Here is a 13,400-nt window from a genome sequence, read left to right as displayed (position 1 = left end):
GACTGGCATTCAGACAGGGCAGTAAATATTAATATTAACCTGATCAATGGTCATGCAACACCGTACCTGAAACTGCCTCTTTCAAGAGCAAAAACACCTCCAAAAAATGATTCCTCTGAGAAAAAACAACTCAGAGCCTAGAAATTTTTTGTGGGAGCAATGGGTTCACACTCTCGGGAGCTGAGATATTCTTGTCACCAAGGTCTCTCGCTTTCCTGGCAAGTGTTGCAAGTGTTAAGCTACTGCTGAAAAAAAAAAAGTTCACCCTAACATATTCTGTTGACTGAATCCAAAGCAATTCAAGCAATCATCTGAGCGCAGTTGGGAAGGTGGTCTCAGGTAACTCGGATATGGGCATGTTTCTCAAATCTCAGTCAAGAGAAAAGTGGCCACACACCCTATGCACCCTGAGCACACTTGAGGCAACACCTTGGGTTTTTAAGGGGATTTTCTGCCCCAAAGAGAAAGCAGGAGTTTGCCTCAGGTCTGGCAGAGCTTTCCTGAATTTCTCCTTTGAGCACTGTTGCCCAAACTCTGTTTAAGCATCTTTGCAAGTGCAGAAATGCTTTGTGAAATGCGTGTCCAAGCCTGTCTTTTCTGAAGAAGGTTCATGTCACCTTCTCTTACATCTAATATACCAGCAGTGCCTCTTTCCCATCACTTATTTCCCTCATTTCAGCAGACAACGGTACGTTTCTTTCAACTCAGAGGACACTTTCATGGTTTCTTTCGGAATCTATTAATCAAAGGCATTTTGTTAAGGACTAGTCAAAAGTACCGGGAACTCTCCCAAGCTGTCAAGACAACCCACAGCCACTGTGAGACCCTCAGTTCACACCACGTCATCCTCAGCCATGGCACAACCAACACCTGGATGCTGTAATTTGGGGGTTCACACCCCGATCCTGACAGTCCCCAGTGTCAAAAACCAGCCGTGGTTGATATCCACATGTTACCAACCAACACGGAACCAGCAAAGAGCTGAAACCTGGAAATGGGAACCGGTCATTTTGTTCTCTTACTTGAGGAAAGTTTGATTAACAGTCATCATAAAACAGCGGAAGAGAAGCTGAGTGATTTATAACAAACTATACCAGCTAGCCCATCTTTTCAGGTACAGCAGACTTTCTCATCTTTTCAGCAGCGCTTTGTGGTTCCTCCAAGATGACCCTGTTGTTTGACTGGATCTATCTGTGATGGTAAATGCTAATTTACGACAGCTGTTTTCCCAGGTGCATTCAGATCTCAACACTTCCCTTCATAAATGTAGCAAGCACATTAATGCATCATTTTTTATGGTTGCGAGGAAGCAGACAGCTCCCACACCATGCCCACGAGACAATCTTCTTGTGCTATAAAAGCCTTGCAGGCATGAAGTAAAGGTTCACAACAGTGTGCAAAAAAGAAAAAGAAAATATCTGAAAGCACCCTACCACCTTCTCTGCGGCCAAAGCATTTGCAAAGACAAAGGTTTGTGTTCGGGGGTTCTCCTGGATTCTTTGCAATTCCCTTTACAACCCTGACGCTACTTTCAGGTGTAAGTCTACGTACTGGCAAAGAGCAAATCAGACTCCTGCCAGTTCTCTGACACGTTGTTGGGCATGTGGTGGACAGATGGTGGACACATGGGTGTTAAGAAGGCCAGTGTGCAGCACCAAAATTTCTCGTGCCAAAGAATTTGAAATGCTGCTGTCCCAAAGCATCTTGCAAGTCTTCACCTTACTACAAGGACTACGTGATGCTTGAATGGGGTGAGCAAGACACAAAACATTACTCCGTGGAGTTGCACCAATGGGCTGTGGTACAGTCAAACCAACAGCACTGATTTGCCTCAGAGAACCCATTCCTGAATTGCATCGTCTCTGAAGTGAGAGTTGGTTTCTAGTGGCAGCAATAACTAACACTCAGGGCTGCAAGGAAAGGTGAAAATCCCATGTGCAGTGGCTCGGTGGCTCTGAGCTGCTCATTGCTCCAGGGTTGGAAGACCAAGGCGACTTGTAGTTGTTCTGGCCCAGGAGGACAGAGGGAAGGAAAGCATCAGGATTGCTCCACCTGGGAGCTCTTGGGAAGCAGCTGGTGGAACACAGACTGAACTTGCAAAGGAAAAATGGGGCCGTGTGTGTTGGAACCCTGTGTTCATGCTCGGCTAAATGCATGGCATGTAGCTGTCATGAAGGACACAAACTGAGGGGCAGAAGCTTTGCTGCTACAGTTCTTGCACAAGAGAACGGGATGGTGTCATTTCTTCAGTCCCAAAGGAAGATCATCGAGCAGATGAGATGTAAGAAAAATGAAGTTGCTATACTTCTATGTAATGGTGTGCAATACATCTCAGGAAAGAACAGCATTATTTTAATGGGAAGATTATCTGTCTTTCTACCTATCCATATATCTGTTTATGTAAATCATCCTGCAGTAATCACTAACACAAACTTTTGGAAGAGTTTAAATTGGGAAGAGGCAGCAGAGACCAGCAGACAACTAAGCATCAACCTCTAAGTAACATGAAGGCTAGACAATATTAGGAGCATTTATATTTGAATTTTCATCTTAGAAAGACTCTCGCCTTTCACAAGTAAAGCAGATTCACTTTCTCTAAGCAGAGTTCAGCAGCTATTTAGCAACTGGAATTATTCAAAGCAGGAAATGAAGGACGTGGTCAGTTCTACTTCACAGAGAACTGGCGAGCTTTACCCCATCTGGAAGACTTGGCTACTCTGGAAAATCCCCAAACAATAACAAAGGCCCTCAAGTGAAGCTGCTGTGTTGATCAGATGGAACTTTTAGACCAAAAGAACAATTTAGTTTAATATCTGCAATTCCTTCATGGTTTCAGGACAGTGGGGTGTATCCAGACAATGATATGGTGAATTGGCCAGCTCTCCTGCTCTCGATATGGAGGGAGTCATACAGTTAGATGATTTCATAAAAACACAGAATGCTTGGGTCGGAAGAGACATTCAAAGCTCATCTAGTCCAATGCTCCTGCCATGAGCAGGGACATCTTCACCCAGATCAGGTTGGTCAGAGCCCCATCCAGCCTGGCCTGGGATGTTTCCAGGGATGGGGCCACACTAAGGTCTCCCCGGAGCTTCTCTTCTCCAGCTGAACACCCCAACTCTCTCAGCCTGTCCTCCCAGCAGAGCTGTTCCAGCCTTGGGTCATTTCTGTGGTTCCTCTGGCCTCTCTCCAACAGGTCCATGTCTTTCCTGCTTCCTTTCTCTGGAGCAAAGATGTTTAACACAGTTTTGCTGCTCAACAGCGTATCTGTGAGACTGTGAAGAACATTCTCTCCTCTTCCTTATTTTTCTTGTACACTCTGTTGCTAACAGAGGAGTCTACAAATGCAACGGAGCCCATATTTAGCCTACGGAATATCAGCCTCTTCTCAAGACTTTGTCAAATGCCATCAACTCTGCCTCTAGGACTTATCACAGAAGACAATTTCTTTGGTCTTTTAAACCTTCAAACGTATTCTTCAAGCACACGACAGAGCACTCAGTGTGGGGTGAGACACGACTACTCTCAGGTAGTGAGTGTTTGCAGCCATGAATTAGAGGTTTTTGTCTGCCAAAGAGAAGCAACGATCACTTTTTTCAGCTTGTTTTAAGGAAAAACTTCCCGTTTGTTGTAACACAGGTGGCCTCTTAGGTCAAATGTGCAAAATCCTAGCTTTTTACCCAGATTGTTAAAGCTCTGTCACTGCACTGGTTTCCCTTGACTGATATTGGATGATCGCCTGCTCTCTGTTACTTGCTACGACTCCCTTCAAGTTGATGGGTTTTGTGTTTAAAAGCGTAAACAAAGTGGATCTGGGCGTGAAACCGAAGCGCTACCTTTGACAAATGCCTCTTGTGTGTGGAGAGGGGACTGCCCTCCCGGACACCTTTTTTCTAACCTGAGGGGAGATAACATTTCATCAGGTCTCTCTCTGACTGACCCCTGCTTAACTTGTTATTATTTATCTGAACAACCTCCAGATTTAAGAGGCAAACACGCCCTGTAATTTGGTACCCCTCTCCCTCGGGGTGTGATTAGGCTGGGATCTGATGAAAAAGATTTTGAGTTCAGCTCCCATTATGCCGAGGAATTTCTGGCTGCAGGGATCTTGATTAGCAGACACTCGATACCACAGCACAGGAACCGGCTTCTGATGAGCCCAGGAAGGGTGAAACTCCCCACAGTGTGAACGGCCCCACTGTGGTCAGTGAGAGCAGCACTAAGAAGGACTTGGGGGTGCTGGTGGGTGGAAGACTGGCCACGAGCCAGCAATGCCCAGAAATGCACCCGTGCCCTGGGCTGCATCCCCAGCAGCGTGAGCAGCAGGTGGAGGGAGGGGATTCTGCCCCTCTGCTCCGCTCTGTGAGACCCCCCTGCAGTGCTGGGCCAGCTCTGGGTCCTCAGCACAGGACACACATGGACCTGCTGGAGAGGGGCCAGAGGAGCCCCAGAAATGACCCGAGGCTGGAACAGCTCTGCTGGGAGGACAGGCTGAGAGAGTTGGGCTGTTCAGCTGCAGAAGAGAAGCTCCGGGGAGACCTTAGTGCGGCCTTTCTATACCTAAAAGGGGCCGATAAGAAAGATAGGGACAGACTTTTGAGCAGGGCCTGTTGTGATAGGACAAGGAGAGATGGTTTTAAAATAAAAGAGGGGAGATTCAGGCCAGACATGAGGAAGAAATTTTTTACATTGAGGTTGGTGAGAACCTGGCCCAGGTTGGCCAGAGAGGTGGTGGATGCCCCATCCCTGGAGACATCCCAGGCCAGGCTGGACGGGGCTCTGAGCAACCTGAGCTGGTGCAGATGTCCCTGCTCATGGCAGGGGGGGCACTGGATGAGCTGTGAAGGTCCCTTCCAGCCCAAACCATTCTATGTTTCCACGTGGCATCTCAGCTTTGAGAGACGCTGCTCTGAGCAGAATTTGACTCGAAGAGCAGTGGTCACCAGCCAGAAGTAGGGACCTGTGAGATGATATCTGAAATAGCTCAGAGAGATGATGCCCTAAATCTGTTTCTCTCTGCTGATGGTACCCACCGTAACTAAGTAGCTCAGATATTTGACTTCTGGAGTGTAATGAAAGGCCTCTCCATTGCCTACATTCATGTGCATTTGAAGACAAATTCAGCAATAGCCCTGATAACCATGGTCAAATAACTCATCTTTCTATGGCCCTTAGCATATATCACTCCAGACTCTGATAGGCCCCAAAAGAAGAAGCCATAGTGTTCTTACACATACTACATGCTCTTTCAAGAGACGGTTCAGCTTTACATTTCTTCAGTGCTCTTGGTGACAAAGTTTGTGGTGACAAAGTGGCTGCACCACTGGGTTCAATTTGTGCTCCCTAAAGACAGGTGCCTGGTGTCATTTTAATTGTCTTTGGATATCTGAGAAATCGAAAGGCAGCTGTCACACATGAAGCTCTACTAGAGATCCAAGTTATTGTGAAAGGGAAGCCAGAAGCCAGCTGGGGGACTTTAGGGTGTCCCAGATGGTGCTGGACAAAAGGCAACAGGCATTAAGTTGGAACATGGAAAATTATGATTAGATGTTAGGTGAAAAACGTTTACTGTAAGGATTGTCATATACTGAAAAATGTTGCCCAGAGAGGTGGAACCTCCACCCTTGGAGGTGTTCGAGAGTTGACTGTAGCAACTTGATGTAATTAGACCTGCTTTGAGCAAGAGGTTGAACTAGACAACTGCTGGATGTCCCTTCCAATCTGAATTACTCTATGGATGTTCTTCAAATGTCTCCAGCTGTCTTGCTATAAGGATCAGCATAACAACTAGGGAACAGGACCAGAATCAGCCTTTCTTTACCAATCTGTGCAACTACATTTAAATCCCTCTGCTAAACAAGGAACTCAGGGTTCAAAGCAGAAGTGCCCCACCATTGCTGATGTCCCCACCATCTGAGAGGTTGAAATTCTAGATTTGCACCCACAAGAACAGCACAAGCTATCCATAAATACGTATAAAAATCAAGTTGAGAAGGTAAACATGCACCTGTTCTGCTTTCCAACTGAGAAGAGTCCTAGCAGCAATGCAACAAAACCAAAGCAATAGCACAGTGTATGACATGGGTTATCTGTAAACTGCAATGCACACCATGTACCTGTATTTTTTTAGTGTACGAAGAGCAAAGTCATCACTCATTTGTGGGCTCTGATACATGAATAAGCTGTCACAAGGCAGTACGGTACAACTTATCTGTTGCTCTGCGCTAGCTGTGCACACCACTGCTCCGCACAAGATCACCAAATGCAAGTTAGCAGCTGATGTCTACTAACTTGTAAACATGTCGATGCCTTTTGTCTCTCCTGTCTACATCTGCTGTCCTGCAGGCTCAGGAGGTGACAAACAGCTCGTTTCAAGGTGAGGGTAACCCAGTTATAAAGTTAGCACCTTGAACCAGGAGATACGAGGAGACGGCGTTCCACCAACCTGCTCTGAGTCTTCTCATGCGCTTTTTGATGTTATACAGATGTGGTCTACCTTCTACGCTGGGCTGGATTACTCCTTCTCCCCTCTCTCTCTTTCTGAAAACTTCACAGGTTTTTTTGTTGGTTGTTTTTTCCATCAGAACTGGGATTATCCTTGGGTCTACTTAACATATTTTTACACATTTCATGTGATGAACTTTATTGCTGCCCTGTGTCAGCTGTAAATAGGAAAGATGACTACAGTGATATTCAGTTTCATGTGAGGCAAAAAGGGACCTTTGTTTTACAGTGTGTACTCTTTGTATGGTTCTCCAAGTTTTTTCCATCTTTTCTAAAGAGATAATTTGGTCCATTTGCCATGCCAGATGTGCAGAAGTATTTTAAATATTCAATCAGAATCCCAGTTGCTGTGAAGCAGATAATCACAGTCTTGGCTTGGCTATTTTTGTACTCTTTTTTTTTTTAACTGTACTGTTATTGTGAATATGATAAAACAGAGGCTTGCAAAATGCAGTCTCCACTTCACAGTCTGGGTCCTGGCCCAGACTTGTGGTTTACAAAGCCTTTCGCTGAGTGACAACAAAACAAATTATGCAGTCTCCCTTATGCCTTAAATTTAATATCTCGTCTCCTGCCCTCTAATTCAAACCTTCACACTGCACCAGGGTTTCCTTTGTAATGAGATAACTCTGAATATTAAGTTTGCATTACGCAGGGCTATTATTCACATGCCTGACATCATTACATATGGAACTGTAATCAATAAAACATGGTTTGAGAGGGATTGGATGGCTTGTGGGCGTGGGGATCAGTCACCGAAGCCTCTAAGTTTCTGCAAAACATCCATCCCAAGTCAGTAGTGACCTACCAGAGAGCCTTGCTGGAAACCTCAGGCACTGAGGCCAAAGTTTGAACGCTCGGGGGCGTTTGCTGTTTGAGGTGGTCCCATTGTGTCACTGCTGAGCCACCCGTCTGGGTGACAGGATGAGTACGTAACCTTTGCCTGCCCTCTGGTGTACGGACTTGATCTGAGGACAAACAAACCCCACGCCTCAGCCCTGGCACCCCAAGTCCAAACCCATTTCATAGGAATTCAAATCCACCCTGGCTGAGTCAGCCTGGCAGACATCTCTGCCTGTTCTCCACCAGCTGTCAAAAAACCAATCTGCCCTGCAGAATCAAGCCCAGCTGACTCGTCACTGGGTTTATAGGCTCTGCCGAGCCTGACGTGCCACATGCGCTCATGCCCTACCTCCGTCGTTGTCTTTCCCGTCGCCGCACGCCGTCTCCATGGAAGTGTCGCAGCCCGTTCCCCTCCAGCCCAGCTGGCAGACGCAGTGCCAGCCGTTCATGTCCAGGGTGCATCTGCCGTTGCCATTACACAAGCCAGGGCATCCCTCTGCAAAGCAAGCAGCCACATGGTCAAACACACTGGAAAGAGAAAGCAACGCAGCCTTGAAAGAGGCTAATTAAACGGCTTTTTTTTTTTTTTTTTTTGCTTTGCCTTCGGGTTATTTCTCTGCTCTCACTTGGTGTATTCCCACCTGGAGAGAATTGTCCCAGTTTGGCATCAGAACAGTGGTGACCACTCCATGGGGTACTGTCTCCCAGAAGGTCAGCCCCAGCTATTGAGACACAGAATCATAGAATATTGTGGGCTGGAAGGGACCTTCCCAGCTCATCCAGTGCCCCCCCTGCCATGAGCAGGGACATCTGCACCAGCTCAGGTTGCTCAGAGCCCCGTCCAGCCTGGCCTGGGATGTCTCCAGGGATGGTTCACCCACCGCCTCTCTGGCCAACCTGGGACAGGCTCTCACCAACCTCAATGTAAAAAATGTCTTCCTCATGTCTGGCCTGAATCTCCTCTCTTTTATTTTAAAACCATCACCCCTTGTCCTATTGCAACAGACCCCACTAAAAAGTCTGTCCCCACCCTTCTTATCGGCCCCTTTTAAGTACGGAAAGGCTGCACTAAGGTCTCCCCAGAGCTTCTCTTCTCCAGCTGAACACCCCAGCTCTCTCAGCCTGTCCTCCCAGCAGAGCTGTTCCAGCCTCGCATCATTTCTGGGGCTCCTCTGGCCCCTCTCCAGCAGGTCCATGTGTGTCCTGTGCTGAGGGCTAAGTTTGTATGTAAGAAAACATTTGGTGAACAACCAATTTCTCTACTGTAGTCATTTTGGGTGGGATTAATCTGATCAGGTTACAATTCATCTATAACGGATGTAACTTCAACTCTCTCTGTAGTCAGCAGAGGACTGTCCCATGGGATGAATCCCCTCCTCTGTGTTAGATGCCCATCATAATGAGCTGAAAAATGCTCTGGAAACACCCATTTCTCCCCATGGACTAGAGAGAGAGCCCAGCACAGAGGCAGGCCTTTCTTTTACAGGCAATAAAACTTAGGGAGGGTGAACACCAAGCTCCCAGTCTCTCACTAGGGTTTGATTTTCTCATCTGGTGACTTCTTGCCGAGATCTCCATCCTTTTTTTCTGTCCCCCAAGAAAATAGCAGAGTAATTTCCACAGTAAGCAGCGGTGTGAGGGAGGCTGCTGAGCTCACATGGTTCTGGGGGCTTTTTACCTGCAGAGCTCAAAAATCTGTACCGAGAAGCAGTCAGAAATGTAAGCCACATTTTACACCTTAGGAAACTGAAGTACAAAGGACTGAAGTGACTGTCAAGGTCACTCAGCAGGACTGATTACCCCAGGAGCACAATTCAGTCTTCCTGAGCCCTGTTTTAAAGCTCTCTCTATTTATACATCTGTTGCCCAGTCCTGCCATATAGTTTTGAGTTTTTTCAGGCCCTCAGCTTTGCAAGACAGGTTTGTTTGTGACACTGTGCGAACAACACAGACTGAGAATCATAGAATCAGAGAATCACTTTGGTTGGAAAAGACCCTCAAGATCATCAGGTCCAACTGTTAACACTGGCACTAACCCATGTCCCCGAGAACCTCATCTCCGTGTCTGTCCAACCCCTCCAGGGATGGTGACTCCAGCACTGCCCTGGGCAGCCTGTTCCAATGCCCCACAGCCCTTTGGGGAAGAAATTGTTCCCCAGATCCAACCTCAACCTTCCCTGGCGCAACTTGAGGCCGTTTCCTCTCATCCTATCCCTTGTTACCTGGGAGAAGAGACCAACACCCTCCAAGCTACAACCTCCTTTCAGGTAGTTGTAGAGAGTGAGAAGGTCTCCCTTAAGGTTTTATCCTGTCCTAAAGGGTGACAACACGATGGCGAAGGGACCTGAAAGGTCTGTGTCATTGCAACATCTGGGTGACCACATGATGCACGAGGGGCTGCCCAAGGAATGCTGAGACAGCATGTGGAGCACATCACATCATCGTGTGTCCTGCGCTAGGGAAACATCGTCCAGAAATGCCTTTTAACTAAAGAACTTTTTAATGGTGAACTTAACATACTTTCTAGGATTGTTTTTCTAACAAGTGAGAGGTTTACAGGGGCCAAAAATGAAAAAAAGGAACAAAGGAAGGTAAGGAAAAGTCTTTTAAAAGGATCTTAAATAATTTTTTCATTTAAAGACATATTTGTTATATTTCAGTCTTTTAAAATGTGTATTCTGAGGGGAGTATAAAATGTATGTGTATGTGTGAGCAGGCTTGTGTATGTATTTTGTTATTTATACACTATATCAGTATTTTTATAGTACAGAAGACCTATTTATAGGCAAGAGTACTTGAAATTCTCCATTTTAATAACTGGCCTTCAATTACTTACAACAGTGCAAAATTTTTAACCATTTATTCTGTTTTTTTTCCATTCTAGAGCTGGTTTACATTTGTTCCCTTTGCTTACTTCCAGTATAAGCAGAAAGCATTCAGCTCTTTTGGAGAATGAGAGAAGAAGTGCAGTGTTAAAATAACGTGCTAAACTTACTTAGCTGGGTAGGTAATCCCACTTTAGAGTAGATGAATTCACTTTGTATGGGACCATCCTGACGGTAGAGATACGACTTTTAATCCCTTTTTATAAATCTGCCTAAATTTGTCCAGGTGAAAAACCTTTGAAGAAATCTCTGTGTGTATTCTGCATGGCTCTGTTAGAGCTTGGTTGGGGCATCAACATTGAGCACACCTCACGTTTTTACTACTTAAACTCTTAGATGGGTTTTACCATCCTAAGAAGTTCTTTTCCATCCTGCAGTTGCAGAGGACGAGCAGGAGACTCCTTGCAAAGGTGCTGTACCAAAAAGAGTTGGGTGATGAGAAGTTGAAGACACCACTGTAGAAGGATGAGAGAAGAAGGGTTGGATACCACGAGACTTTTAACCCAACAAGTAGTGTTTAATTCCTGGAGCAGACTCTTATATTCTGCAATGGGAAGAAGACAGATTTTAGAAGTTTTTGCTGGGAGCTAAAGACAAAAAGTCTCATGGGTTTGGTTCCAAGCCATGTAGGAACAAATCTGAATCCTGGAAATGGTTTAAGTTAGGCCTATGAGGTTTCACATGATGAAAATTCAGAGGGAAAAGGATTCCATTTTATCAGTTTTGTTATAATTATATTTCACATTACATAATATTTGGAACTAAGACCTCAAAAGCAAATATCTAACATTATTAGACAGAAAAGATACTGTGGTGATTGATCATTTGCTCTGAGACTGAGAAAAGCAAATGATCTTCAGATGTCTCATGTGAAGAGTGTCTGTCAAATATAAGGAAAAACTAATGTAACAGTAAAAATTAGGAGCTCCTATGGAACTGCATGTGCTCTGCTCTCCCAGGCTTAGGAAAGCGGGAATTCAGTGTGGCAGAAAATACCTGATATAATTTGGATGAGGCACCTTCTGCATCTGAGGAAATGAGAAAAGCTTGACTTGTCTACTCTAGCACAACAAAGGCTGAAAAGATTATGATTGTTTTCCACAAATTCATGAAACAGATAAACAGTGAGAAGGGAAAACAGCTATTTAAGCTAAAGAGAATAATGCTGGCATAAGAACAAATAGACATAAACCAAGCACTAATAAATCCTTGCTGGAAATTAGAAAGAAAAAAAAAACCATTTGCCAGGATCAAATGAATGAAGTTTTGGAGTAGCCTCCCAGTATGAGCATCAAGGAAATGAAGTCTCACTTATCTATCCAAAGAGCTTGGTAAATTTAGATAAAGTTTTATACAATGTGCTTGCCCTTGACAGTAGAAGACTGGACTCTACCTGAGGAGAGTCCTTTCAGTCCTATGTCTTTGAATTTCAGATGCAATTCATTGTCTATCTGAAATGTGTATTTGAATGGACTTTCAGGTATTCCTCTGAATCTTTTTGATCCAGAGAAACTAAGTCAAGTGCCTCAGAAAGCACACAGAGGAAAAGCATCAGTCAGGAGAGGGCAGATAGAAGAAAGTATTTAATGATATTATGCCTTCCCACAGCATCTATTCCTCTCCTTGATTATTAAGGGAACCCAGGGTGACCAGATGAAAGATAAGCATCTGTGCTGTAGATACTTAAAGGAGGATAACTCCCACCTGTAATTTCATACTCCACTGTCTGGGCATCTTTCAAGTCTAGAAAGTAAGTTCATCCCTTCCCACCAAGGGGAGAGTCATCTCCAGTTCCTGGTGAGATAAATCCCTTCCAAGGAGTCAGAGAGAACTGTTTCCTAATGAGAAAAACTCTTCTTCACAGATTCATGGACATAAAAGTTTTCAGATATTGACCATCACATTGCAAGGTACAGCAAAGTATCAGTGCTGTGAGGATTAAATTATAGCTCTTCTGTGTCAGGGGTCTGGTAGGAGAGCAGACAGTTTTCAGAAATTAGAAAGGAAACCACTGACAGAAAACAGAACAATTAAAGAGTAGCTGTCAGAGGACTTGTACCTTCCGAAAGTCAGAAGATAACATGGACGTGTAGGCCAGTATATCTAGAAGAATGGACCTATAAGTACTATCATTTCTAAACTTGTTCACTGCATGAAGACTTGACCATCACTAACACCACAGAGACAGGAACATACAGTATTGCCCATTCCACTAACAGTGCACTTCAAAGCACTTGACAAAAAGATGATACAAATAAACTTTATCCTCTCGTCTCCCCCATGCTGGGGAATAAAGCAAAAAGATCATCTTGGCTCCAAAGTGCTTCTGAACATCAACACAGCGGGATGGCTTAATCCCCACGGATTTACACCACCATAACCTTGCAGCTCTGGTTTCTCATCGCTAGAGTCACTAATGGTCCATTGATCTTGTTTATGTTTGTTAACAGTATTTGGGTGACAAAGAGAATTAAATATATGAATAGGGCTTTTTGAGGCTGGGGACACACACCACTTTATGTGAGTTTCCAACTGAGGCACATGAAAGCTCTGCTGAAAGATGATGATGCTGTGGGACGTTCAAGAGAAGAAAAGAGTATCAGAGTCATAGAATTATAGAATTGTAGAATAGTTTTGGTTGGAAAGGACCTTAAAGACCATTCAGTCCAACCCACCTGCCATGGGCATGGACACCTTCCACTAGCGGCGTCCAACCTGACCTTGAATGTTTCCAGGGGTGGGGAATCCACAGCTTCTTTGGGCCACCTGTTCCAATACGTTACCAACTCCATTGGGAAGAATTTCTTCCCTATATCTAATCTGACTCTCCCCTCTTTTAGTTTAAAACCGTCACCTCTTGTCCCATCACTATGAGCCCTACTGAAAAGTCTGTCCCCATCTTTCTTATAAGCCCTCTTTAAGTATTGAAAGGCCGCAGTAAATTCCCTCTGTAGCCTTCTCTTCTCCAAGCTGAACAACCCCCACTCTCTCAGCTTGGGGTCAAAGGAGACTGTCACCAGAGTAGGAAATTACCCTGCCATTTTATGATTGTTGATAAAATAATCTGTTCTTAATGATCTATACAGTTAAGGTCTTCTCTAATTCGTCCAACTCTAAACAATATTCAATGAGATTTCTCTTCAAGCCAAGCCTCATTGCCACTTGAAA

At 44.9% G+C, this 13,400-nt stretch overlaps 1 protein-coding gene across 1 annotated transcript in view; it reads right to left on the bottom strand.

Moving 5' to 3' along the window:
* Positions 1–13,400, bottom strand: part of TENM4 (teneurin transmembrane protein 4) — a 627,658-nt gene that overhangs the window by 108,019 nt on the left and 506,239 nt on the right. The window contains exon 17 of the mRNA XM_065629610.1: positions 7,697–7,843. Coding sequence (XP_065485682.1) covers positions 7,697–7,843 — 147 coding nt within the window. The remainder of the gene's footprint in view (positions 1–7,696; positions 7,844–13,400) is intronic.

The sequence above is a fragment of the Caloenas nicobarica genome, chromosome 1 (genome assembly GCF_036013445.1).
Source record: "Caloenas nicobarica isolate bCalNic1 chromosome 1, bCalNic1.hap1, whole genome shotgun sequence".
NCBI lineage: Eukaryota > Metazoa > Chordata > Aves > Columbiformes > Columbidae > Caloenas > Caloenas nicobarica.
This window is presented reverse-complemented; position numbering and strand designations above follow the sequence as displayed.